The 26820-nt window shown below is 46.9% G+C and overlaps 2 protein-coding genes across 8 annotated transcripts; both read right to left on the reverse strand.

Annotated features, from left to right (window-relative positions):
* Window positions 1-2195: 2195 nt before the first annotated feature.
* On the reverse strand, window positions 2196-11509 carry LOC310662910 (uncharacterized protein). 2 transcript variants are annotated; one of them, XM_083410273.1, is made up of 7 exons: window positions 10149-10371; window positions 8462-9399; window positions 7099-7604; window positions 6886-6949; window positions 6192-6274; window positions 5464-5590; window positions 2196-4167 (listed from the first exon to the last, which is right to left on the reverse strand). In XM_083410273.1, exons 3-7 carry the CDS (start codon window positions 7513-7515, stop codon window positions 2609-2611), a joined length of 2250 nt encoding a protein of 749 aa, XP_083266399.1. In that variant the 5' UTR covers window positions 7516-7604; window positions 8462-9399; window positions 10149-10371; the 3' UTR covers window positions 2196-2608. The 2 variants fall into 2 exon arrangements, with proteins under 2 accessions (XP_083266399.1, XP_083266398.1); XM_083410272.1 differs by lacking the exons at window positions 8462-9399; window positions 10149-10371 and adding an exon at window positions 11294-11509.
* A 1404-nt stretch (window positions 11510-12913) lies between these two features.
* LOC310662993 (uncharacterized protein) lies at window positions 12914-25549 on the reverse strand. 6 transcript variants are annotated; one of them, XM_083410453.1, is made up of 4 exons: window positions 25212-25314; window positions 17622-17704; window positions 16810-16927; window positions 12914-16143 (listed from the first exon to the last, which is right to left on the reverse strand). In XM_083410453.1, the coding sequence occupies exons 1-4, from the start codon at window positions 25297-25299 to the stop codon at window positions 14972-14974; spliced, it is 1461 nt and encodes a 486-aa protein (XP_083266579.1). In that variant the 5' UTR covers window positions 25300-25314; the 3' UTR covers window positions 12914-14971. The 6 variants fall into 6 exon arrangements, with proteins under 6 accessions (XP_083266579.1, XP_083266581.1, XP_083266583.1 ...); XM_083410455.1 differs by lacking the exon at window positions 25212-25314 and adding an exon at window positions 19269-20116 and having other exon boundaries at window positions 17622-18568; XM_083410457.1 differs by lacking the exon at window positions 25212-25314 and adding an exon at window positions 19508-19557 and having other exon boundaries at window positions 17622-17792.
* Window positions 25550-26820: the final 1271 nt, after the last annotated feature.

Raw genomic sequence — 26820 nt, forward strand, 5'->3', positions numbered from 1 at the left:
TACATTTTATATAACCTCAAAGGAGTTAAGTGCCAAGGATACATCATTTTGTACACATTCTCTTTTAAATCATAACACAATGTATATTGTAATTCTTTGGTCCACATATGTTCCCACTGTTCCCTCTGTATATAACTTAATTTCCCCCACAAATGTAATCATGTATTCTTTAAGATTCAGGTAGGCAGCCGTGTTGGTCTGACGCAGTCGAAATAAATAAAAAAATTGTCCAGTAGCACCTTAGAGACCGACTAAGTTTGTTCTGGGTATGAGCTTTCATGTGCATGCACACTTCTTCAGATACACAGAAACAGAAGTCACCAGACCCTTATATATAGTGGGAGGGTGGGGTATTTCTCAGAAGGGTAGTAGGAGATGGGTGATTGACTCAATGGGTATTGTAAACTGAAATTAGTCCTACAGGAAAAAGCAAGGGATAGTATGCAGATGACCAAAAGTAGCTTTAGCATGCATAATGAGAGAAGAATCCAATATCTCTATTCAAACCAGGTCTCTCCATAGTTTTCGGTTTAGTAAAAGGTAAAGGGTAAAGGGACCCCTGACCATTAGGTCCAGTCACGGACGACTCTGGTGTTGCAGTGCTCATCTCACTTTACTGGCTGAGGGAGCCGGCGTACAGCTTCTGGGTCATGTGGCCAGCATGACTTAAGCCGCTTCTGGCAAACCAGAGCAGCGCACGGAAACGCCGTTTACATTCCCGCCAGAGCGGTACCTATTTATCTACTTGCACTTTGATGTGCTTTCGAACCGCCGACCTACTGACCGGCAAGCCCTAGGCTCAGTGGTTTAACCCACAGCACCACCAACGTCCCTTCAGTTTAGTAATAAGTGGTAATTCAGCAACTTCTCTTCCAGGTCTATTTCTGAAATTCTTCTGCTGTAAGACTAATTGCAGTCGTTAACAGTCCAACCGGTTTACCATACCCATTGAGTCAATCACCCATCTCCTACTACCCTTCTGAGAAAAACCCCACCCTCCCACTATATATAAGGGTCTGGTGACTTCTGTTTCAGTGTATCTGAAGAAGTGTGCATGCACACGAAAGCTTAAGACCCAGAACAAACTTAGTTGGCCTCTAAGGTGCTACTGGACATTTATTTATTTATTTCAAATATATTCTTTAATTTGTTCTTCTTGCATTTCAAATTTCAATAAATGCTTATGGTGCTGGAGAAGACTCTTGAGAGTCCCATGGACTGCAAGAAGATCAAACCTATCCATTCTGAAGGAAATCAGCCCTGAGTGCTCACTGGAAGGACAGATCCTGAAGCTGAGGCTCCAAGACCGCCTCATGAGAAGAGAAGACTCCCTGGAAAAGACCCTGATGTTGGGAAAGATGGAGGGCGCAAGGAGAAGGGGACGACAGAGGACCAGATGGTGGGACAGTGTTCTCGAAGCTACCAGCATGAGTTTGACCAAACTGCAGGAGGCAGTGGAAGGCAGGAGGGCCTGGCGTGCTCTGGTCCAGGGGGTCACAAAGAGTCGGACACGACTAAACGACTCAACAACAACAAATGTTTTCACAATAACATATTTGTCTGTACACAACTATATTTCAAAACCTGTCTTTTTTCTGTACCCAAAGTCTTTTTATCCAACTTAAATCTTTGTTAGTTGTAATAAGAAAACCACTAGAATCTATAAACTTCCCTTGTTTGTTGTTCCCTTGTTTTAATTTTACAGTCTCCTTGACTCATTAGAGTGGAGTTATTCAACTCTTGATAAGTTAACCATTTCTCTTTGACTATTGCCTCTTTTCTATGAACGCTTCTTGCACTGAAATCCATAAAGGTATCTTCACGTATAACTTAGGTTTATATCTACAGTGGTACCTCGCAAGACGAATGCCTCGGAAGACGAAAGAGTTTTTCGTTTTCTGAGTTGCTTCGCAAGACGGATTTCCCTATGGGCTTGCTTCGCAAGACGAAACGTCTTGCGCCTTTTTTTTTAAACCGCCAATGCATTCCTATGGGAAACCGTCAATACACAATGGTGCTTCGCAAGACGAAAAAACTCGTAGAACGGAAAAACTCGCAGAACGAATTAATTTCGGCTTGCGAGGCACCACTGTATTGCAAATTCTCAATATTGTATGTCTCAATAGTTTTTGAAATCCACATTAACTTTGACCTTATCATACCACAAATATCCATGCTTTTAAATCATGACCCTCTAATTCCAGAAGTCTCTTATTTCTCAATGTCACTCTCTTCTTCATCCACACTAAACAACGGGCTGCAAAGGCCAATTTCATATCAGCTAAACCCAATCCTCCCCTTTCATTCTCATCTTGCAATATTTTCATTTTGACTCGTGGTTTTTTCCCTTGACATAAAAACTTTGATGAATCTCTTTGTCATAGTAATACCCAAGTATTTTAACTTTTCATTCAATTTGAAACCCTGTTTTCTCCATCGAAGCTTTCTATATGAATTCTTTGATAGGAAGTGAAACTTTTCTTCCAGGTAATTTCTTTCCACTTTCGAAGCACTGATACGGTTTCTTCCCTGTATGAATCGTCTGATGGGAAGTGAGATGACAGCTACCGCTGAATTTCTTTCCACATTTGATGCACAGATATGGTTTCTACCCTGTATGAATTCTTTGATGGGAAGTGAGATTACTCTTCCAAGTAAAGCTCTTTCCACATTCCAAGCATTGATGCGGTTTCTCCCCTGTATGAATTCTCTGATGGGAACTGAGGTGGCCCCTCGTATTGAAGTTCTTTCCACATTCAAAGCACTGATATGGTTTCTTCCCCGTATGAATTCTTTGATGGGAATTGAGAGAGGAGATTTGACTGAAGCTCTTTCCACATTCCAAACACTGATATGGTTTCTTCCCTGTGTGAATTCTTTGATGGGAAGTAAGACTTTCCTTGTAAGTGAAGCCCTCTCCACATTCCAAGCACTGATAAGGTTTCTCCCCTGTATGAATTCTTTGATGGGAAGTGAGACCTCCCTTCTGAGTGAAACTCTTTCCACATTCCAAGCATTTATATGGTTTCTCCCCTGTATGAATTCTTTGATGTAATGTGAGACTTCCCTTCTGAGTGAACCTCTTTCCACATTCTAAGCATTGATATGGTTTCTCACCAATATGAATTCTTAAGTGTAAGGTGAGACTTTGCTTCTCAGTGAAGCTCTTTCCACATTCCAAGCACTGATTTACTTTCTCCCCTGTGTGAATTCTTTGATGGGAAGTGAAACTTTTCTTCTGAGTGAAGCTCTTTCCACATTCAGAGCATTGATATGGTTTCTTCCCTGTATGAATTATTTGATGGGAAGTGAGACTTTCCTTCCGACTGAACTTCTTTCCACATTCCAAGCACTGATATGGGTTCTCTCCCGTATGAATTCTTTGATGGGCCATGAGATTAGTCCTTGCACTGAACCTCTTTCCACATTCTAAGCACTGATATGGTTTCTCTCCTGTATGAATTCTTTGATGGGCTATGAGATTGGCCCCCACACTGAAGCTCTTTCCACATTCAGAGCACTGATATGGTTTCTCTCCTGTATGAATTCTCTGATGGTAAGTGAAATTTTTCTTCCAGATGAAGCTCTTTCCACATTCCAAGCACTGATATGGTTTCTCTCCTGTATGAATTCTTTGATGAGCAACAAAATTGGTCCTCCCACTGAAGCTTTTTCCACATTCTGAGCACTGATATGGTTTCTCCCCTGTATGAATTATTTGATGGGCGGTGAGATTTACCTTCCAGGTGAAGCTCTTTCCACATTCCAGACACTGATATGGTTTCTCCCCTGTATGAATTCTTTGATGGGCGGTGAGATGGGCTCTCTGACTGAAGCTCTTTCCACATTCCAAGCACTGATACGGTTCTTCCCCTGTATGAATTCTTCGATGGGAAGTGAGACTATCCTTCCGGCTGAACCTCTGTCCACATTCCAAGCACTGATAGGGCTTCTCCCCTGTGTGAATTCTTTGATGGGAAGTGAGCTTGGCCTTCTGACTGAAACTCTTTGCACATTCCAAGCACTGATATGGTTTCTTCCCCACTGGGGTTCTTTTATGGGAAGTGGAATGGGAGCTCTCAGCCACCTCCAAATATGTATGTGGCATTTCCACTTTCTTGATTTTGTCGTTGTCCCCTTTGTTCTTAATCTCCAAATTATCACCACCTGCAACAAAGATAGAAACAGATTAGATCCTCAGGAAGAGGTAGAATCCCAAATTACAGAACAATGCTAATCAACACTTGTGGTAGAGGGAGAACCAAAGAGAGTTAGAAGTGAGGCCTAACTACAGGGTTCAGTGCCTTTTTTGTCTGCCAACTTATATTTGTGCCTTTGGTTAGGCAGGAATAACATCTGCAGAAACAAGATGGGGAATACCTGGCTTGCAAGTGGTACATGTGAAAAGGTGCTAGGGCTCTTAGCAGACCACAAGCTTACCACGTGGCATAAGTGTGATGCAGTAGCAAAAACTGCTAATGCTATTCTAGGCTGCATCAAGTGTCCAGATCAAGGGAAGGAACGGACCCACTCTATTCTGCCTTGGTCAGACCACACCAGTTCTTGGCACCACAATTTAAGAAGGATGTTGACAAGCTGGAACGTGTGTGATCAGTCTGGAAACCAAGCCTTGTGAGGAACAGTTGAGGGGATTAGGTATGTTGGCCTGAAAAAGAGAAAACTGAAAGAAGATATGACAGCCATCTTCAAGTATCTAAAGGGTTGTCATATGAAAGATGAAGCAAGCTTGTTTTCTCCTGCTCCAGAGAGTAGAATCCAAGCCAATGAATTCAAGAAAGGAGATTCCAACTAAACATTAAGAAGAACTTTCTGACAGTAAGAGCTTTTCGACTGTAGAACGTCTCCAGCGGGAAGTGGTAGACTCTCCTTCATGGGTAGTTTTCAAGCAGAGGTAGGATGACCACCTGTCATGGATGGTTTAATTGGGATTGCTGCACTGTAGGTGGTTTGCCATGGACTGGTTGGACACAGCGGTGATACAGGTAGAGAATTAGATTCACAGACATATTTATGGGAAGCTGAGATTTGAAAAGTCTGGCTGTTTTGGGGGGCAAACTTTGTTTGGCCCAATCATAGAATCCACTCCATCTCCAATGTCTGTCATCTGTTTAGTCAACCAAAAACGGACAGAAGCAAACTTACAATTCTATGATTCTATGAAATAAAAATACCTGACAGAAGCTACTTCAGTTTCCCTAACCACGCTGAAGGCTACATTTAAAGGGCCTGGCCAGTTCAGACCAGCCTGACGCAAGCTTAAAAAGGCAGAATTGGAGGAAGCGTATTCACAGACAAAACACTTGATAGCCTTCCATTCAAGGTGTGCTGTAGGGGTGTTAGAATCCCAGATGTGGTAGGTAGCGCTCTTGAACATCAAAATACTGGAGGTTCATCACATAGAGAATTTCAAAACAGAAATTATGATCCAACAGGGAGCCTTACCAAGAGAGTCTAGGATCCCACGATTCTCCCCCATGACTTCCTTATGCAGAGTTCTCTGGTCAGGATCCAGCAACGCCCACTCCTCTTCCGTGAAATGAACAGCTACATCTTCAAAGCACAATGAACCCTAAAGGGAAAAGGAAAAGTTCCTCCACTTAGACAGCATAAAGATCATCTACTTCACATTGCTCTTTTGTTTCCTGCCTGTTAATTGCTCTGTTGTTTTCATGGGATTGTTTTCCCACATATTTTAAGAATAGATTCTCCTTTCAATATCTTAATGGAATTGTTTTATTGTGTATTTTATTGTGTGCATTGTTGGGGGCGGGGACCCTCCCAATGCCCTAAGGCCAACTTCAAGGGGTACATAGGGGCACAAGGAGGAGAGGGTGGGGAAAGCCCTATTTTCCAAGAGATGGGGCTGGTAAGGGTTAATCCTGGTTCCTGTTCTTTACGGTCTGTAAACTGGTGAGAAGTGTATTTTAGTATTTCACAAAAAATAGACAAATAAAACTGCAACAACTGATAAATTAGCAACATTCAGAAGGAAAGTTAAAGCGAGTTGTCCGTTCATTAGTTTCAGCAGATAAACCTCAAATGGCATTTTCGGACTTTTTAAGGGCAGTTGTGACAGAAGCAAAGAGGAGGAGAGAGATTCGTTTGGGTCCAGAGGCACCCTGGCTGCCCCACCTCTCAGCCTCTTTGCCCACAAGGCTCGTTCCCCCTACCTGATCTGGCTCCACAGCCGCTACTTGCACTTTGCCACCATGGAAAGAAGGATGAGAAGGTCTTAGTGGCATCCTTCTGTCACCTGCAAGAGACAAAGGTAAGTGGGAAGCCAGGAGTGCATGATGTTTCTCTCAGAGGTGAAACAGTGCATCTCTAACTGCAGGTGGGCCTTAGAAAAGTCTTCCCTGCTGAGTGCATTTTAGCGTTTCTATCCAATTCATATTTTAGTTGTGCAAGAATACATGTCCCCTCCTCTGGGGTCTTGGCCTCAGATATCTTTCTGGAAAAGATGAAAAGAACCCGCAGATTAGTTTCAAAATCCACAGAATGTGAAAAAACCGAGAAAAAACTCATTTATCGCTTGGAAGGTGGTGGACTCTTCTTTCTCGGAGGTTTTCAACAAAGGGTTTTAATTGGTTGTGGATACTTTAGTTGAGAACGATGGCATTGCAGATGGTTGGACTAGATGTCCCTTGGGGTCACTCTTCCAACTCTACAATTTTAGGGTTCTATGAATGTCTCGCCAGCTGAGTCCACTTCAGTGTCCCAACCTATTTCATATTCTAGTTGTGTAAAAAATACATCTCCCCTTCTCTGGGCCCCAAGTGCCTTCCACTAAAAGTTGGAAAGAATCCACAGGGTAGATTCAAAATCCACAGAATGTAGCAAACAGAATCAAAACTCCTTCCTTACCCAGCGGCCACTTCCTGGGGACCAATGGAATCTCCTCTGCCATTTCTGCAAACAGATCCTTTCCCTGAAAGAGAAACAAAGATTTCAGAGAATTTTGCAGAGGCAAAAACTTTAGGGGTATCCGATCTTATTCCTTGGATGCTTTCCAAAAAAAGGATCTTCTTCCTCCTGTTTGGAGCCCCTTGGAAGCATCCAGAAGAAAGCCTCTCTCACCTGCTTCTTCTCCACCTGCTTCCTCTCCTCTGCCTGACTCAGGAGGAAACCTTCAGCCAAGGCCACTGCCTGGGAACTGGTCTCCGCTCTGCATTCCCTCACCCAGCTCTCCATCTCCAGAGGAAGGACAGCCAGGAACTGCTCCAAGATCACCAGGTCCAGCATCTCAGCTTTTGTGTGTCTTTCTGGCTTCAGCCATTGACGGTCAAAGCGGTAGAGTTGGCTGCAAACCTCACGGGGTCCTTTGGTCTCCTGGGAGCAGAACTGCCTGAACTGCCGGCTCTGCACCTCTGAGCGAAGGGGGTCCTCCTCTCCCAGGATCTTCTGCATGGAGCTTTCCCAGAATCCCCTACTGCTCCCCGTTTCCATGGCCTGGCGTCTTCCTGCTTCAGGACCAGCTGAGTCTTGCTCATCCATCTGTGCTCTCAGAAAGTCTCCAAAAGATCAGAAGGAATCGCTTGGTCCTGTCAAGTTCTGCCCATCCAAACGAGAGATGGTGGCAAATCCTACAAAGCAAATACATTATTCTGTTGTAAAATTTAAACAACCGTCAGGAGAATTAAATTTCTTAATGGCATTTCTATCCTGCTTTTTTCTCCAAGGAGATCCAGGTGGCATCCATGGGTCTACCCCTCCCCATCAAATCCCCACAACTCTTGAGAACACTTTTAATTCCTATTTCAAAACAGCTGCCTTGTTGATCAGTTCCTTTCTTAGGCCTTCAAATATCTGGAGAATCGCTTCCTTCCCTACAGGCCCTCCTGGGTTCTCAGGTTAATGTTGGGGGAGGGAGCCCCCTTGCTAGTTTCACCACCCTCCATGTTTTGGGTGAAAAATGGCTCAAGAGGGGGCATTCTGGTTGGGGAATTCCCTCTCCACAGAGGCACCATTCAAAACTTGTTTTCAGGACCCACCCTATTCTTGTGACTGTCATTAGTTCTAATGGTTAAAATGGTTGTAACCCGCCCTGAGTAATATATGTATTATTATTATCATCATCATCATCATCATATTTTTTGTTTTTGTTTACCGCCCTTCATCCGAAGGCCATAGGGCAGTTCACAACATAAAAATACAGAATGAAAATGCAAAATACATAATAAAGGCCAAGCAAAAGCAAAGCAAACCAATAACCACCACCCTTTCCACTGACACATTTAAACGCCATATAATGTTGATCAGCCAAATGCCTGTTGGAAAAGGTTTCCCCTGTTGCCTAAAGATCTGCAATGAAGGCGCCAGGCGAATCTCCTTGGGGAGAACATTCCATAAACGGGCAGCAGCAGTAAGAGCAATAAGACTAACAACCAGAAGAACAGTAACGTAAAGCCTCAAGTCTGGGGGTGGAAAATTAAGCTTCAACATTCGTATGGACCCTCAAGAAAGGGGAGCGAGCATCTTCAAAGCAGGATCAGTCCACTTTAAAGAGCCACGGCTTCCTCCAAAGAATCCTGGGACGTGTAGTTTGCTCAAGATGCTATTTTGGGCAGAAGCGGCTGGTGGGAGAGGGTCTCCCAAGCACTCTCAGCAATTGGAGGGCGGCCTATTTCACCCCTCCCCACACCACAGGTTTGTTTCCTTTCAGTAGAAACGGAGCATTGTGGAGTTGGATCGGACCCCAAGGATCATGTAGCCCAACTCCCTGCAATGCAGAAATCACAACTCTAGCACATTTCACAGGTGGCCATCCAAGTTCTGTTTAAAAACCTCCAAGGCAGGAGAGTCCGCCTCTTTCTGAGGGAGTCCTTTCCTCTTTCCACAGGGACCTTTCCTGCCTTGGATGGTGAGACCTCCCGTACCTCTCAGCAGGTGTAGCAGACGCCACTGCCAGCCCCCAATTAAAATGTGGTGGACTCACCCCCCAAGTAACACCAATTAAATATAGTGGACCCACCTCATGGTACACCAGTTCCATAAATTCCTACAATTTACCACAAGCTATCTTGTGGGGGGGGGGGTGTCTTCGTGAGGGAAAACTTAAGTCTTAGGCAGAAGCGGAACAAAGATTTATTTACAAAAAAGAGGTTTATGAAACAAAATTGGGTCGGGAGATGCATTGATTCAGATAGAAGTTAGCTTATTAAACTAAATATGGGAATGTCACAGCCTTAAACACAGCAGCATATGCAGCTTTCCTTAAACTTCAGTTGCTAAAATGAGCTGTTACACTTCAGGTAAATGGATGTTCCTGTTTCTAGACTGGGTGGGAAAATGCTCATTTCGGTTTCTGTTACTTCTCTCTCGTTCCTTTCCTTAGTTATGGAGGTGTGGCAGTTCAATCCTTTTGACCAGACCAGGTTCCTTCACAGCCTAATAATAATAATAATAATAATAATAATAATAATAATAAATTTTATTTATATCCCGCCCTCCCCAGCCGAAGCCGGGCTCAGGGCGGCTAACAACAATAAAACAGTACAAACAACACTTTAAAATCATTCATTATAAAATTAATTAATTCAAGCCACTGGCAACCATTGGGCCAGAGCTCCGCGAAGATTGCTGAGGGAGGGAGTCAGGCTGTGCCCTGGCCAAAGGCCTGGTGGAACAGTTCTGTCTTGCAGGCCCTGTGGAAAGATGTCAAGTCCCGCAGGGCCCTGGTCTCTTGTGACAGAGTGTTCCACCAGATTGGAGCCGCAGCCGAAAAAGCCCTGGCTCTAGTTGAGGCCAGCCTAACCTCTCTGTGGCCCGGGACCTTCAGGATGTTTTTATTTGCAGACCTTAAGTTTCTCTGTGGGGCATACCAGGAGAGGCGGTCCCGTAGCTACGAGGGTCCTAGGCCTCATAGGACTTTAAAAGTCAAAACCAGCACCTTAAACCTGATCCTGTACTCCACCGGGAGCCAGTGCAGCTGGTATAGCACCGGGTGAATGTGATCTCGCAGCGAAGACCCCATAAGGAGTCTCGCCGCGGCATTCTGCACCCGCTGGAGTTTCTGGGTCAGTCTCCAGGGCAGCCCCACGTAGAGCGAGTTACAATAATCCAGTCTGGAGGTGACTGTCGCGTGGATCACAGTGGCTAGGTCAGGGCAAGAGAGGTAAGGAGCCAACTTTCCCTCAGCCTCCCTCTCTCTCAGCAATGTCCCTCCTGAGGCGTTTTATTTCGTGCGCCAGACTCAGCCCCCCTTCCTCTCTCCTTCTTCTGGCCCCCGAGATTCTCCTCAGGCCGGAGCCACTTCTCCCTCACTCAGCCTCTCCTCCTCCTCCTCCCTTCCTCCCCTCTCAGCTCCGGCCTCAAAACTCCCTCAGAAAAGGCGCCTCTCATCTTCCCGCCAAAAGGGCTGGCTCCGCCCCCTTTCTGTCTGTCTGTCTGTCTGGCTAGCCAATCAGAGAGAGAAGTTCCAGCCCCCTGGTGGCGTTTCTGAGGGACTGCAGCTCCAGACTCGGCCCGGGCTCAGCTGTCCATCACAGCAGGGCTTTCTCTTCAGTCTCCTCTGGACATCGAAGTGGTTGCATGTCTGAATGGGGACACGAGCGTCACCCTGGAGTCCGGAAAACACCCAGGTCTGATGCATGGGTTGTGTTGGGGAAAGCTTTACTTCCAGGACAACTAAGGAGCCCTGCAGGATCAGGCCATTGGGCCTCTCTGGACTCCCCCCTCCTGTTCCCCCTGGGGCCTGAATGGGAAGCCCCCCAGCCGGACTGGGGCGCCAGAGCCCCTCTCTCCCCCTGCGCTCCTTCCAGCAACTGGGATTCAGAAGCATCTCTGGGGAGACAAGAGCTGAGCCCTCCTGCAGGAAGCCTAACAGAGCCCCTCCGCCTCCTCCCTGCCCTGGTCCCAGCCTTGCCTAAAGTGGCAGGGAGTTCCGCAGGCTGGACTCTGCACTGCACCAAGAAGCGCTTCCTTTTCTCTGCCCTCCATCTTCCCACAGACCTTATTCACTTATTTTATAGGTCAGGTTTTCCTTTATATTTTTTGCTTATATTTTACGTAAAATTATTTCCGTCCGGCTACAACCTCGGCCTGATTGTCGCCACAGAGGAAAGCCGCGCAAGGATCCAAAGACTCGAGTTGCAAGCCTGTGACCTCGCCCCCAACTCGGTCTCTGCAAAGAGGAGGGTGGCAGGAACCTTGGGTGTGACTTGGGGGTCTCCCCAGGCAGGAGCTCTGCAGCCCCCCCTGTATCCTCCCCCTTCATCCCTGGGTCCCCCCTTCTCCCCATTGCACTCTTTGCAAGAAGAGAGAAGAGACTCACCCGAGCCCAGAAGGGGCAGAGAGACAGCTGCCCCCCCCCTTGCAGAAGGAGCCCCCCAGGCTGCGCTTGCAGAGGAGACAAAAGCCTTGCAGGAAGGACCGGGCAGCCAGCGAGGGAGGGGCTCTGGCTCTGGAGGACCCGGCTCCCCCTTTCCATCTCTCCTTCCCTCTAGGAATGCAGCTCAGTTCCTTTAACCCGTGGCAAGCCGAGCGCACCCAGCTCCCCCTTCTCTCGCCCGGTGGTCCCTCTCCCCCTCTTTATCAAGTGGGATCCCAGGAAAACCCACATTCCGAGCACCGATCTGCTTCCTCCCCTGCACTCCTGCCACGGAAGTGTGTGAATTCTCTGATGGGAGTTGAGACTTTCCTTCCGACTGAACCTCTGTCCACATGCCAGGCACTGATGGTTTCTTCCCAATGGGACTTCTTCCATGGGAAGTGGAATGGGAGCTCTGACTGAAGTGCTCTGCAAACTCCCCAATGCTCTTATTTTCCAACTCGTCACCGCCCTTCTCTGCGGGAAGCCATGACAGTTTCTTGCCAGAGACACGCCTGGGAGTGTGTTGCCAGGTTTGGAAGGCAGAGTAAGGGGATTTGGAAACTATCTTGATTGGATTTAATGGCACCCTTCTCCGCCGCCCCTTCTCCTGAAATGGCACCCTTGCCGGCCCCATTACTTCCCTTTTTCTTACTCGTCTTTCCCCTCATATCCTTGTGTGGGCCCCACACTCCTTTTTCAGGCACACAGGCAGGAGACCCACTTATGGGCTGGATTTGACAGACAGCTGAGCCCGGCAGTCTGGAGCTGCAGTCCCTCAGAAACGTCACCAGTGAGCGAGGGCCTCTCTCTGATTGGCTACCCGGACAGACAGACAGACAGACAGACAGAAAGAAAGGGGTCGGAGCCAGCCCTTTTGGCGGGAAGATGAGAGGCGCCTTTTCTGAGGGAGTTTTGAGGCTGGAGCTGAGATGGGAGGAAGGGAGGAGGAGGAGAGGCTGAGTCTGAGGGAGAAGTGGCTCCGGCCTGAGGAGAATCTCGGGGGCCAGAAGGAGGAGAGAGGAAGGGGGGCTGAGTCTGAGGGGAGACAGGCTCTGGGGGTCTGAGAGAAAGAAGGGGGCCGAGGGATCCCCTGGGTCCGGCGCACACAATAAAACGCCTCAGGAGGGGCATTGCTGAGAGAGGGAGGCTGAGGGAAAGGAACCTGGGCTGGTCAAAAGGATTGAACTGCTACACCTCCATAACTAAGGAAAGGAACGAGAGAAAAGTAACAGAAACCGATTTGAGCATTTCCCCACCTCATCTAGAAAAAGGAACATCCATTTATCTGAAGTGTAACAGCTCATTTTAGCAAGTTTCAGAAAAGCTGTGCCTATGCTACTGGTCTACCTTACAGGAATGTTATAAATGTTTGTTTTTACGGAGTGCTTTGAAAAACGCTTCAGAATGTACCCTGCGGAGGTTGTTTCTCTCCCACGTTTCGCCCACCTCCTCCTGCTCCACCTTCCCTTTGCATTCAAGGGGCACAGCTGGGCCTTTCACCCCCCCCCCCTTATTCCCACAGCCACCCCAACTCTGACCTGAACACTTCACCCCCAGCGTAGCGAAGAATGAGGTGTGAGGTGGAGTACAACTGATTTATTTAAAAATAAACGAGAAGTTCAAGGTAACAGTGTACAATAGGGAGCCAGTGTGGTGTAGTGCTTAAGAGCGGTAGTCACGTAATCTGGGGAACCGGGTTCGCGTCTCCGCTCCCCCACATACAGCTGCTGGGTGACCTTGGGCCAGTCACACTTCTCTGAAGTCTCTCAGCCTCACTCACCTCACAGAGTGTTTGTTGTGGGGGAGGAAGGGAAAGGAGAATGTTAGCCGCTTTGAGACTCCTTCGGGTAGTGATGAAGTGGGTTATCAAGTCCAAATTCTTCTTCATAGTTGTATGGTTTAAATCTTCAGTTTTCTTTCCTTTTGTCTCTTTATTTGCACTGTAACAATGGGTATTGGAAGGCTGTTCCTATAGTACAGAGTTCAACTTCTGACTTTTACTGAAGAGGCCAGAGGCCATCTTGGCTGTGAGTCCCGGAAGACCTTCTCCTGCCTTGCAGGCCTTTTCCCATGTGGCCTAGGAGAGTCCAGTCTGTCTCTAGCTACAAAAGCTGAGGCTGCTGAAAAGTACAGAGTCTATAATGACTGGAAAACCAGGAGGTCCAGAAGGTACTAACTTTGAATATGACTATTTTAATTGTATTTGTTTGTTTGTTAATTATATTTTATACCACATTTCATCCGAAGATCTCAGGGCAATTCATGGCATAAAAACACAAAAAGAAATACAAAATGCATAATAAAAATTAGAACGAGAACAAAGCAAACCAATAACTCTACCTTGCCAAAACAATTTACGATCACATATATTGTTGAATTACTCCAACCCGTTTCCAACTCTCAGCCAATCAACACTCACTCTCTCCCGCTCCCTAGCTAACATCTTAAATCTACGATTATACTTTCCTCACCACAATTGTTTTGGTACATGTGCATAAAACTTTGAATATAAAGACCAGAATATTGCACTTAATGTTAAGCAGAGGCACATGCATGCACACTTTCTGAGTTTCAAAACGGAGATAGTGTGATATAGTGGTTATGTGCCGGACTGTGACCTGAGAGACCTGGGTTCAAATCACCACTCGGCCATAAAGGTAACTGGGCGACCTTGGAGGCCAGGCGCTGCTTCAGAGCCTAGTCTACTTCACAGGGTTATTGTCAGCCTTAAATGAAAATGTGGAGAACCATGTAACACCACCTTGGAGGAAAACGTGGTATAATTATTGTCAGCATTAGATGAGGAGGGGGAGAACTGTACCCCACCTTCAAGGAAAGGGTGTTATAGGAATGCAAATAATGAATTCCGATAAGGACAAATGTCAGGATGTGCATTTAGGCAGGCACAACCAGCTGCACAAATATAAGATGAGGGACAACTAGCTAGCCAGTAGGACACATAAAAAGCATCCAGGGCTCTTATGTCAACAGAGTGAAGCACCAACCAAGAAAGGCTAATGCTATTCTAAGCTGCATCAAGACAGGATAAGAGAATCATGAGCGCTGTAGAGTTGGAAGGAGCACAGAGGGTCCTTTAGTGAAACCCCTTGAAATGCAGGAAAGATATGTTGCAAACATGGCGGGAAAGGAGGCTTCAGCTTCCTCTCAGTAACACTGTTTATGCACTTCACTACGGATGATGCATTTTGGATTACCTCCATCCCTTTTGCAAGCTGCTTCCTTTGCATCTCCACAATGGTGTTGATGTCTCTGGGGCCAAACCTTTTGTGCCAGATTCTGAATGAGCTTCAACCCTGATAAGTTGGAATGGGTGCACCAAGCCTAATGAGGAACAGTTGAGGGAGATGGGGATGGAGATGGAGAAGAGAAGATTGAGAAGGAGATCTGAAAGCCGTCTTCCAATATCTAAAGAGCTGTGCCATGGAAGAGGGAGCAAGCTTGCTTTCTCCTGCTCCAGTGGAAGGACCCAAACAAATCCATTCAAGTTACAAGAAAGGAAAATCTGACTAAACATCAGGCAGAACTTTCTGACAGCAAGAACTGTTTGACTGTGGAACAAACAAATACAGGACTCTTCTTGAATTGAAGGATTTTAAGCAAAGGTTGGATGAACATCTGTCATGAATTCTTTTGTTGAATATCCTGCATTGCAGGGGTCTGGAGAAGACGACTCTCACCATCCAATCCAATGCAACAATTCAATGATTCTGGGACACTGTGATTCTCCCCGCTATGAGTTCTTTGATGGGAAGTGAGGTAGGAATACTGACTAAAATTCTTTCCACATTCCAAGCATTTATATGGTCTCTCCATTGTATGAATTATTTGATGGGAAATGAGATAGGAGTCCTGACTAAAACTCCTTCCACATTCCAAGCATTTATAAGGGCTCTCCCAGGAGTGAGTTCTTTCATGGGAAGTGAGACATTCCTTACGAGCAAAGCACTTGCCACATTCCTCACACTGAAATGGTTTCTCTCCAGTATGAATTCTTTGATGGGAAGTGAGATCACCCTTCTTACCGAAGCTTTTCCCACATTCCTCACACTGAAATGGTTTCTCCCCTGTATGAATTCTTTGATGGGAAGTGAGAGAGTTGCTCCATGTGAATCTCTTTCCACAGTCTAAGCACTGATACGGTTTCTCCCCTGTATGAATTCTTTCATGGGAAGTGAGACATTTTTTCTGAGTGAATCTCTTTCCACATTCAACACACTGATAAGGTTTCTCCCCTGTATGATTTCTTTGATGGAAAGTGAGACTGGCTCTTACATTAAAACTCTTTCCACACTCTAAGCACTGAAATGATTTTTCTTTTGAATGAATTCTTTGATGGGAAATGAGATTGGACTTCTCACTGAAGCTCTTTCCACATTCCAAGCACCGAAAAGGCTTTTCCCCTGTATGAATTCTTTGATGGGAAATGAAAGAGTCGCTCCGAGTGAAGCTTTTTCCACATTCGAAGCATGGAAAAGGTTTCTCCCCTGTGTGAATTCGTTGATGGGAAGTAAGGCTGGACCTGTGACTGAAGCTTTTTCCACATTCCACACACTGATATGGTTTCTCCCCTGTATGGATCCTTTCATGGATAATGAGATGACCCCTCCGACTGAAGCTTTTTCCACATTTCCAGCACTGATAGGTTTTCTTCCCAGTTGGATTTCTTTGATGGGAAGCTGAATGGGAGATTTGACTAAAGTTCTTCCCACATTCCATATATTCATTTGGTTTCTCCCCTATGTGAATCTCATCATGCTCTCCCTTGATCTTCATTTCCAATTCATCATCGCCTGCAGAGAAAAGTGAAATGGATTAGAGCCTCAGCAAGAAATGGAGAACCCTAATTATTGAACAATGCTCATTAATGCTTGTGAGAGAGGAAGAATAGAAAGGAGATAGATGAGAGGTCTTCAGGGTTCACTGGCTTTGTTTACTGGCATTCAGGGATATGGGAACCTGAGATTCCAAAAGCCTGGCTCTTTTCTTGAATGGATTTTGTTTGGCCCAATCACCAAATCTGTTCCATCTCTAATGTCAGTCATCTCTTTGGTGAAGCAAAAAAGGACAGAAGCAGTGACTTCCAGGGTGGGGGAGGCTGGCTAGTTCTTGGCTGTTGCCGCTCTGCCAGCAGAGATTCTTATGTGATGATTTATGATAGCCAGGGCAAAGATACCGGTATCACACTCTGCCTTTGAAAATTTGGAGATGAATTGGGGTGAACCTCACATGCTCTGAAGGAGCCGCTTTTCATACTAAGATAATAAGTTTGTTTTCAGGGGTTTCAATATCAATGTTTACTAAAAGTGTTCCATTTAGGATACAATGAAAGGCAAACTAAATGAAAATGAAACACAGAGGATATATAGAAAAAGAAAGTAAACTGGATAAATAAAAGATGATGATGAAGAAGCAGCAGCATAAGAAAAGGAAAATATAACGCCCTGTGTCAAGGTTACCAAGAGAGGCCATGATTCCACAATTCTCCTCTATGACTTCTGTTCTCTGGTCAGGATCCAGCAATGCCCACTGCTCACCCGTAAAACGAACAGCGATGTCTTCAGAGGACAGTGAACTCTTTAAAAAGAGAGAGCGAAAGGTCCTCCTCTTAGCCAGTATAATGATTATCTACTACAAAGAAGAGAAGAAGAAGAGTTTGGATTTGATATCCCGCCTTTCACTCCCTTTAAGGAGTCTCAAAGCGGCTAACATTCTCCTTTCCCTTCCTCCCCCACAACAAACACTCTGTGAGGTGAGTGGGGCTGAGAGACTTCAAAGAAGTGTACAAATTGTTTTGTTGTGTTCTGCGTTGTCTTCATGGGATTGTTTTGCTGCACAATTTAAGTATGGATGCTTCTTTTAACATCTTAATGGAATAATTTTTATGTCTTTTGCTGTGTGCATTAAGAAAGCTCCAAGGGTACATGGGGCACAAAGAAGGGAGAGTGAGGAAAGTCCCACTCTGCAACAGATGGGGCTGGTTAGGTGAATCATGGCTACTGCTCTTTATGGTTTGTGAACTGGTGAGAAGTGTATTTTAGTAGACAAATAAAACTGCAACTAGTGATAGGGACATTCAGAAGGAGAATTAAGGTGAGGTGGATGTTCCTTATTCTCAGCACATCAACCTTCTTGAGTAATGTTGTCATTCTTTGTTAAGGGCAGTTTTGACAGAAGCCAAGAGGAAGAGGCGAGAGATTCCTGGGACTCCAGAGGCCCCCTGGCTGCCCCACCCCTCCGCCTTTCCCCCCACAAGGCTCCTTCCCCCTACCTGAGCTGGTTCCACGGTCGCTGCTTCCTCTCCACCACCAAGAAAAGATGGATGAGGAGGTCTTACTGGCAACCTTCTGTCCCCTGCAAGAGACAAAGGTAAGTGGGGAGACAGGAGTGCATGATGCTTCTCTCAAGAGGTGATGCACTGCCTTTCCAACTACAGATGGGCCTTAGAGAAAGTACAGATGTCACTCAGGGATTTCCAGAAGGACAAATGTTAGATTCTTCGCCTAGGCAGGAAGAACCAGCTCCACAGGTGTAAGATGGAGAATGTAGGAGTATTAGTAGACCACAAGCTGAACATGAGTCAACAGTGTGATGCAGCAGCAAAAAAGGCTAATGCAATGCTAGGCTGCAGCCAGATCAAAGGAATTAACAGCACCACTCTCTTCTGCCCTGGGCAGACCCCACCTGGAGTTATGGGCAGCACAATTTTGGAAGGATATTGGGAAGCTGGGAAGTGTGCAGAGGAGGGCGACCAGGGTGATCAAGGGTGTGGAAGCCAAGCCTTATGAGGAATGGTTGAGGGAGATGAGAAAAGAGGAACCTGAGAGGACGGGAATTGACCCAATGGATTCAAGGAGTTTCTGTCTAAACATCTAAGGGGAAGAGCTGTTTGACAATGGAACGGATTCCTGGGAAGTTGACATTCTTGCATTTTACGGGGTTGGGCTAGATGACCGTAAGGATCCCTCCCAACTCTACGATTCTAGGAGTCTCCTCTGCTGAGTGCATTGCCCTCTACGTGGAGCTGCCTTTGAAGAGGACTCGGAAACTGGTGCCAAATGCTGCACCAGATTATGGACTGAGCCCCCTCCCTTTATTTATGCCACTTCTACGCGCACACGCCCCTCCCCCGCTTTTTCTCCATGTTGCCCAGCATTTTAGTGGAGATTCTTGCATTGCACAGATTCTTGCATTGGACTCAAGGCCCCTCGTGGTTCCCTTTGTAGCAGGAAACCCCCCCCCCCCCATCATTCAGTTCGTACAGACTTCACACACACTCACACTCTACACTTCTGTTATAAATTCATAGAAAATCAATCATACATCAGATTTGCACTGTTCCACTTTTATTTTACTCCATGAAGGAAGGACTACAAAATGGGGAAGGTTTGATACAGGCCACCATAATCCCTTGAGCATAGCAACACATCTACAGGAGCCCTGCCCAGTTGCTATGCCAACCCTGATGGTCCCAGACAGAAGACAATCAAAAATCACAACAGACTGCATACACGAGTGGATTCAACAGGGACTATAACAAAAGAACAGTGATTGGATTTCCCCTCAGGGGGCAGGAAACTGCAATCTCCCCTTTGTCACCTGGAAAGTACTCCTGGGGAGGGGGAAAGGGGGAACCAGCCAGGTGACAGGACACTCAGGTTACCACCACAACTCCTCCCTCAACCCCTCCTTTCTGTAATGTATGCATGATGTTTCTGGGGGTGGGCTTGACCTAGAGGAGGGGAATTTCAAAAGTTTTTATAAGGTCTTGCACACCATTGTTCTGGGTCTTTCCTCTCTCCTGCGAGTGAGGGGAACACCCTGCTGCAACAGTACAATAAAGGCCAAGCCTCCAATTTACTTTGGTTGGTGTCTGTACTTTTTGTCCAAGGGAGCCCTCGGATTTTTCCGGTAACACCTTCCAAGTCTCCGATTCTGAGATTCCACAGCTGCAAACCTCCTGGGATCTCGCCCCTCCCTGGGTTTGCAGAGAGGGAGGGGGGCAGGGGTGTAGCCAAGGGGGGCGGGGGGAGCAGCTGCAGGGGAGGACCCTCTGCTTCCCCACTTCGCGGGGGGGCCCCCCATGCACCCTGCCCGGCAACCCTGGGACCCCCTTCTCCCCACGGCACCCTCTGGGGGGAGAGAGAGGAGACTCACCCAGCGTAGAAGCTCTGCAAAGGCGACCAGAGCCCCCTCTTCCGGGAAGGGTGGGGCTTTGCCTCCGGAGGTCCCTCCCTCCTTTGATTTTATTTCCGGTCCCCTCTAGGAATCCAGCTCCGCTCCTCTTAACTCTTGGCCTGCCGAGCGCACCCCCAGAGAGGGTATTTGGGGGACCCTCTTGGCTGGCGTGAGAAGCAGGAGGAGCAGCTGGCTGGGGAAAGGGCTCTGCCAGAAGCGGGGAGCCCCAGCCTGGGGAATCTCAGCAGAAGCAGCCACGACAGGGGGCTCTCCGAGCTCGGAAACCTCAGCTTCCGAAGGAGCCAAGGGCGTAGACAGGATTTGGGGGGCGGGGGAAGAACCTCAGTTGGCTATGGATTTATATGGATTGTTACTGATTTGGGGGGCAGTGGCCCCTCCCTGCCTCCTCTTTGCTACGCCCATGGAGGGACCCCCAGTAGTATTTCCTTGCAAACTGCGTCTCCACCTCCATAGTTCTGCCCGACACTGAGGGCCCTCTGGCGGCTTCCTCCCTGCGAGAAGCCCAGCTACAGGGAACCCGGCAGAGGGCCTTCTCGGTGGTGGCGCCCGCCCTGTGGAACACCCTCCTGTCAGATGTAAAAGAGAAAAATAACTACCAAACTTTTAGAAAGCATCTGAAGGCAGCCCTGTATCAGGAGGTTTTTAATATTTGATGTTTTATCATGTTTTTAATATTCTGTTGGGAGCCACCAAGAGTGGCTGGGAAAATCCAGCCAGATTATTATCATTATCATCATTAACCTGTATCCATTATTTTGGATCATCAAGAGAGCCCCAGATGAAACCTCAATCCCTTCTATTTTTGAGACTTGGTCTATAGTTTTGCAAGATAATCAGCGCTTAGGGAAAAGTTAAATTAATGGACAAGGGAACAACAGGAAAAGCTCCTTCTGAAAGAACAAGATTTAATTTTGATGGAGCAAATCTCATCGCAGCAATTAAAAAGCCATCTCCTCCATGGGTTGCTTTCTCTCTTCTTCTGACTACCCATCCCTCACGGCAACTCCCTTCCTTCTGCCCCAGCAGTGAGGGCAAAGTCACAGGCACCTTTCCAGCTTAAGGCGGCAGACATAGCTCAGTGCCCCCTCCAGAACAGCCCCACTTTAAAGCCAGTTTAAGAAAGCAACAATGATCAAAGGCTAAAAAATCAGCACCTAACACAGTTCAGCACCAAACAGGTGTCAATAGACAGAAAAAAATCAGACTCTTTGGTGGGGGGCAAGGAAGAAAGTCCCGGTTCACACCCTTCTCCACTCTCCATCCATTTTCTTTAGCATACTGCAGTACTGGACAAATGATACTGCTCAGAGTTTGTTTTTATGAAGCGCTTTTAACACTTTGGAATGTCCCATGAAGAAGTTTAGTTTATCTCCCCACGTTATGCCCCCTTTGCCATCACTCAGAGGTGCTCTGGCAGTGCCCACACCTCCCTGCACCACCTTCCCACTTTTATTCACGGGGCCTTTCACCAAACACCCCCTTGATTCCCGGTGCCAACCCAGAGAAATCCTATCTGAACACTTCTCCCCCAACATAGCAAGGAATGACGTCTCTGGTGCAGTATAACCGTTTTATTAAAAAATAAAAATGGAAGTTGAAGGTAACTTTGTGTACATAAGCATGTGCTTTCAGATATGCCTGATACTTTTATTTTATTAAAACTGTAAAAGGAGGCTTTATTATGCTGTTCCTCTTCTACTGACCTAACCAACCCTCCTTCACAACTCCCACCGCTCTCCCACCCCACTCCGACCTCCAACTGCCTCTCCTGAAGAGGCCAGAAACCACCTTGGCTGCGAGTCCTGGAAGACCATCTCCATGCCTTGCAGGCCTATTTCCACATGGCTAGGAGAGAAGGGCCAAGTAAGATGGATGGAAAGAGAGACTCCAGCTACAAAAGTTAAGGCTGCAGAGGGCGGCCAAGGTGATCAAGGGTCTTGAAACCAAGCCTTATGAGGAACGGTTGATTGGAGTGGGGGATGTTTATTATGGAGAAAAGGAGATGGAGAAGGAGATGTTATAGACATCTTCCAATATCTAAAGAGCTGTGCCATGGAAGAGGGAGCAAGCTTGCTTTCTCCTGCTCCTGTGTATTGAAGAAAGGAGATTTTGAGTAAACATCGGGAATAATTTCCGACAGCAAGAACTGTTTGCTTGTGGAAACAATAAGTTCAGGTGGTGGTGGACTCTTCTTGAATTGAAGGATTTTAAGCAAAGATTTGATGGCCATCTGTCATGATTTTTTTTGTTGAATATCCTTCATTGCAGGGGGTTGGAGAAGATGACTCTCACCGTCCAATCCAATGCAACAATCCAATGATTCTTGGGGAATCTGATTCTCCCTGCTGTGAGTTTTTTGATGGGAAGTGAGAAAGGACTCCTGACTAAAACTCTTTCCACATTCCAAGCATTTATATGGTCTCTCCATTGTATGAATTATTTGGTGGGAAATGAGATGGGAGTCCTGACTAAAAGTCCTTCCACATTCCAAGCATTTATGTGGACTCTCCCAGCTATGAGTTCTTTCATGGGAATTGAGACTTCCCTTCTGACTGAATCTCCTTCCACATTCCAAGCACTGATAGGGTTTCTCCCCTGTATGAATTCTTTGATGGAAAGTGAAAGAGTCACTCCGAGAGAAGCTCTTTCCACATTCCAAGCAATGATAAGGATTATCCCCTGTATGAATTATTTGGTGGGAAGTGAGCTTGGCCTTTTCATTGAAGCTCTTTCCACATTCCAAGCACTGGTAAGGTTTCTCCCCTGTATGAAGTCGTTGATGGGTAGTGAGATTGGCCCGCTGACTGAAGCTCTTTCCACACTGCACACACTTGTATGGTTTCTCCCCTGTATGAATTCTCTCATGGACAGTGAGATGAGCCCTCCAACCAAAGCTCTTCCCACATTCCAAGCACTGATAAGGTTTCTTCCCAATGGGATTTCTTTGATGGGAAGTTGAATGGGAACTTTGACTGCTCTTTCCACATTCCAAATTTTTATATCGTTTCTCCCCTGTGTGAATTTCATCATGGTCTCCCATGTTCTTCATTTCCAATTCATCACCAGCTGCAGAGAAATGAGAAATGGATTACAGCCTCAGCAAGAAATGGAGCCCCCCCCCCAATTATTGAACAATGGTCCTTAACGCTTGTGAGAGAGGAAGAACAGAAGGGAGATAGATGGGAGGACTTACTTTAGGGTTCACTGAATTGGTTGACTGGCTTTCGGGGACATCTTTATGGGAACCTGATATTCCAAAAGCCTGGCTCTTTTCTGGCATGGATTTTGGGATGGATTTTGTTTGGCCCAATCACCAAATCTGCTCCATCTCTAATGTCAGTCATCTCTTTGGTGAAGCAAAAGGGACAGAAGCAGTGACTTCCAGGGTGGGGGAGGCTGGCTAGTTCTTGGCTGTTGCCGCTCTGCCAGCAGAGATTCTTATGTGATGGTTTATGATAGCCAGGGCAAAGATAGCAGTATCACACTCTGCCTTTGAAGACAGGGAGATGAACTGGGGGTGAACCTCACATGCTCTGAAGGAGCTGCTTTTCATACTGAGATAAGAAGTTTGTTTTCAGGGTTTCAATATCAATTTTTACTAAAAGTGTTCCATTTAGGATACAATGAAAGGCAAACTAAATAAAAATGAAACATAGAGGATAAATAGAAAAAGAAAGTAAATTGGATAAATAAAAGATGAAGAAGAAGAAGAAGCAAACGAAAATATAAAGCCCTGTGTCAAGGTTACCAAGAGAGGCCATGATTCCACAATTCTCCTCTATGACTTCTGATCTCTGGTCAGGATCCAGCAATGCCCACTGCTCACCCGTGAAACGAACAGCGATGTCTTCAGAGGACAGTGACCTCTTTAAAAAAAAGAGAGAGAGAGAAAGGTCCTCTTCTTAGCCAGTATAACAATTATCTACTACGAATTGTTTTGTTGTTTTCTGCGTCGTCTTCATGGGATTGTTTTGCTGCACAATTTAAGTATGGATGCTTCTTTTAATGTTTTAATGGAATTATTTTTATGTGTGTTTTCCTGTGTGCATTAAGAAAACCCCAAGGGCACATGGGGCACAAAGAAGGGAGAGTGAGGAAAGTCCCATTCTGCAACAGATGGGGCTGGTTAGGTGAATCATGGCTACTGCTCTTTATGGTTTGTAAACTGATGAGCAGCAGTGGAAGACAGGAGTGCCCATCGTGCTCTGGTTCACGAAGAGTCAGACACGACTAAAGGCCTAAACTACAACAACAAAACTGATGAGAAGTGTGTTTTAGTATTCATGATAAATAGACAAATAAAACTGCGACTACTGATAAGGACATTCAGAAGGAGAATTAAGATGAAGTGGATGTTCCTCATTCTCAGCACATGAACATTCTTCAATAACATTTTCAGTCTTTGTTAAGGGCAGTTTTGACAAATGCCAAGAGAAAGAAGCGAGAGATTCGTTTGACTCCAGAGGAATTGTGGCTGCCGCACCCCACCCCCTGCCTCTTCCCCCACAAGGCTCCTTCCCCCTACCTGAGCTGCTTCCACAGTCACTGCTCCACCACCAAGAAAAGATGGATGAGGAGGTCTTGCCGGCAATCTCCTGTCACCTGCAAGAGACAAAGGTAAGTGGGGAGACAGGAGTGCATGATGCTTCTCTCAAGAGGTGATACATTGCCTTTCTAACTACAGATGGGCCTTAGAGAAAGTACAGGTGTCACTCAGGAATTTCCAGAGGGAGAAATGTAAGGTTCTTCACTTAGGCAGGAAGAACCAGCCACAAAAATGTAAGATGGAGAACATAGGGGTTTTCGTAGGCCAAAAGCTGAACATGAGTCAACAGTCTAATTCAGAAGCAAAAAAGGCTAATGTGATTGTAGGCTGCATCCACAGAGGTCTAGAGTCCGGATCAATGAAGTAATAGCACCACTCTCTTCTGCCTTGGGCAGACCCCTCCTGGAGTTATGGGCACCACAATTTAGGAAGGATATTGGGAAGTTGGGAGATGTTCAGAGGAAGGCGACTAGGATGATTGTGGGTCTGGAAGCCAAGCCTTATGAGGAATGGTTGAGGGAGGTGAGAAAAGAGGAACCTGAGAGGACAGGAATTGACCCAATGGATTCAAGGAGCTTCTGTCTAAGTATCTGAGGGTAAGGGGTGTTCCACAATGGAACAGCCTCCCTGTGAAGGCTGGTGGACTCTCCTTCCCTGAAGGTTTTAAAACTGTCCTGGATGCTGTAGTTGACATTCTTGCATTTTACGGGGTTGGGCGAGATGACCGTAAGGATCGCTTCCAACTCTACGATTCTAGGAGTCTCCTCTGCTGAGTGCATTGCCCTCTACGTGGAGCTGCCTTTGAAGAGGACTCGGAAACTGGCGCCAAATGCGGCACCCAGATTATGGACTGAGCCCGCTCCCTTTATTTATGCCACTTCTGATTCTGAGATTCCACAGCTGTAAACCTCCTGGGATCTCGCCCCTCCCTGGGTTTGCAGAGAGGGAGGGGGGCAGGGGTGTAGCAAAGGGGGGCGGGGGGAGCAGCTGCAGGGGAAGACCCTCTGCTTTCCCACTTTGCGAGTTGTGGGGGGAGCCCCCCATGCACCCTGCCCTGCAGCCCTGGGACCCCCTTCTCCCCACGGCACCCTCTGGGGGAAGAGAGAGGAGACTCACCCAGCGGAGAAGCTCTGCAAAGGCGACCAGAGCCCCCTCTTCCGGGGAAGGAGGGGCTTTGCCTCCGGAGGACCTTCCCTTCTTCCATCCTATTTCCGGTCCTCTCTAGGAATCCAGCTCCGCTCCTCTTAACTCTTGGCCTTCCGAGCGCGCCCTGATTTGGGGGGCAGTAGCCCTTCCCTGCCTCCTCTTTGCTACGCCCATGGAGGGACCCCCAGTATTTCCTTGCAATCTCCTTTCTTCTCCTTTTAATCCTTTAGTTTGGATCCATTATTTTGGGTTCCATATGAAACCTAAATCTATTCTACTCTTGAGACATGGATAATAGTTTTGCTGCATGATAATACGTTCCCGTGAAAAACTTACATTAAAGGGGAAGGGAGTTTTGTAGCATGTACTGTTTACAGAACTATGCAAATTTTCGTTGGAACACATTTCATTGCATACATTCATAAGGCATTTCCTCAATCGGTTGTTTTCTCTTTTTTCCTCTTCTATGCTTGAGACATGGATCATAGTTTTCACAAGATAATAAGCTCCTGATAAAATCTTTTGAAACATGAAAAGCTCCTGCTGAAAGAACACGATAAAATCTCGTTGGAACAAATCTCACGGCGACATTTGACGAGCCATTTCCTCCCTGGGTTCTTTTCTCTCCTCTTCTCTCTGCCTGCCCCTTCCTTCTGCCCCAGCAATAAGTCCCAGGCGCCTTTCCAGCTCGAGGGGAGACAGAGCTCAGCCCCCCTCAGAGCAGCCCCACTTTCAAGGCGCAGTTTCAGAAAGCAGCGAGGAGGCAAAACTAAGGGAGGGAGGGAGAGAGACAGACAGACAGACAGCCGAGCCCGGGCCGAGTCTGGAGCTGCAGTCCCTCAGAAACGCCACCAGGGGGCTGGAACTTCTCTCTCTGATTGGCTACCCAGCCAGCCCTTTTGGCGGGAAGATGAGAGGCGCCTTTTCTGAGGGAGTTTTGAGGCTGGAGCTGAGAGGGGAGGAAGGGAGGAGGAGGAGGAGAAGCCGAGTCTGAGGGAGAAGTGGCTCCGGCCTGAGGAGAATCTCGGGGGGCTGAAGGAGAGAGGAAGAGGGGCTGAATCGGGGGGGGGGAGAAAGAAGGGGGCCGAGGGATCCCCTGGGTCTGGCGCACACAATAAGACGCCTCAGGAGGGGCATTGATGAGAGAGGGGGAGACTGAGGAAAAGTATGTGGCTGTGAAGGAAGCTGGGCTGGTCAAAAGGATTGAACTGCTACACCTCCATAACTAAGGAAAGGAAGGAGAGAGAAGTAACAGAAACCGATTTGAGCATTTCCCCACCCAGTCTAGAAACAGGAACATCCATTTATCTGAAGTGTAACAGCTCATTTTAGCAAGTTTAAGAAAAGCTGTGCCTATGCTACTGGTCTACCTTATAGGAATGTTATAGAAGTTTCTTTTTATGGAGCACTTTGAAAAACGCTTCAGAATGTACCCTGCAGAGGTTGTTTCTCTCCCCACGTTGCGCCCACCCCCTCCTGCTCCACCTTCCCTCTGCATTCAAGGGGCACAGATGGGCTTTTCACCAAACACCCCCTTATTCCCACTGCCACCCCAGAACTCTGACCTGAACACTTCACC

This window comes from Podarcis tiliguerta, assembly GCF_965153285.1.
Source record: "Podarcis tiliguerta genome assembly, chromosome: 13".
Lineage (NCBI taxonomy): Eukaryota > Metazoa > Chordata > Lepidosauria > Squamata > Lacertidae > Podarcis > Podarcis tiliguerta.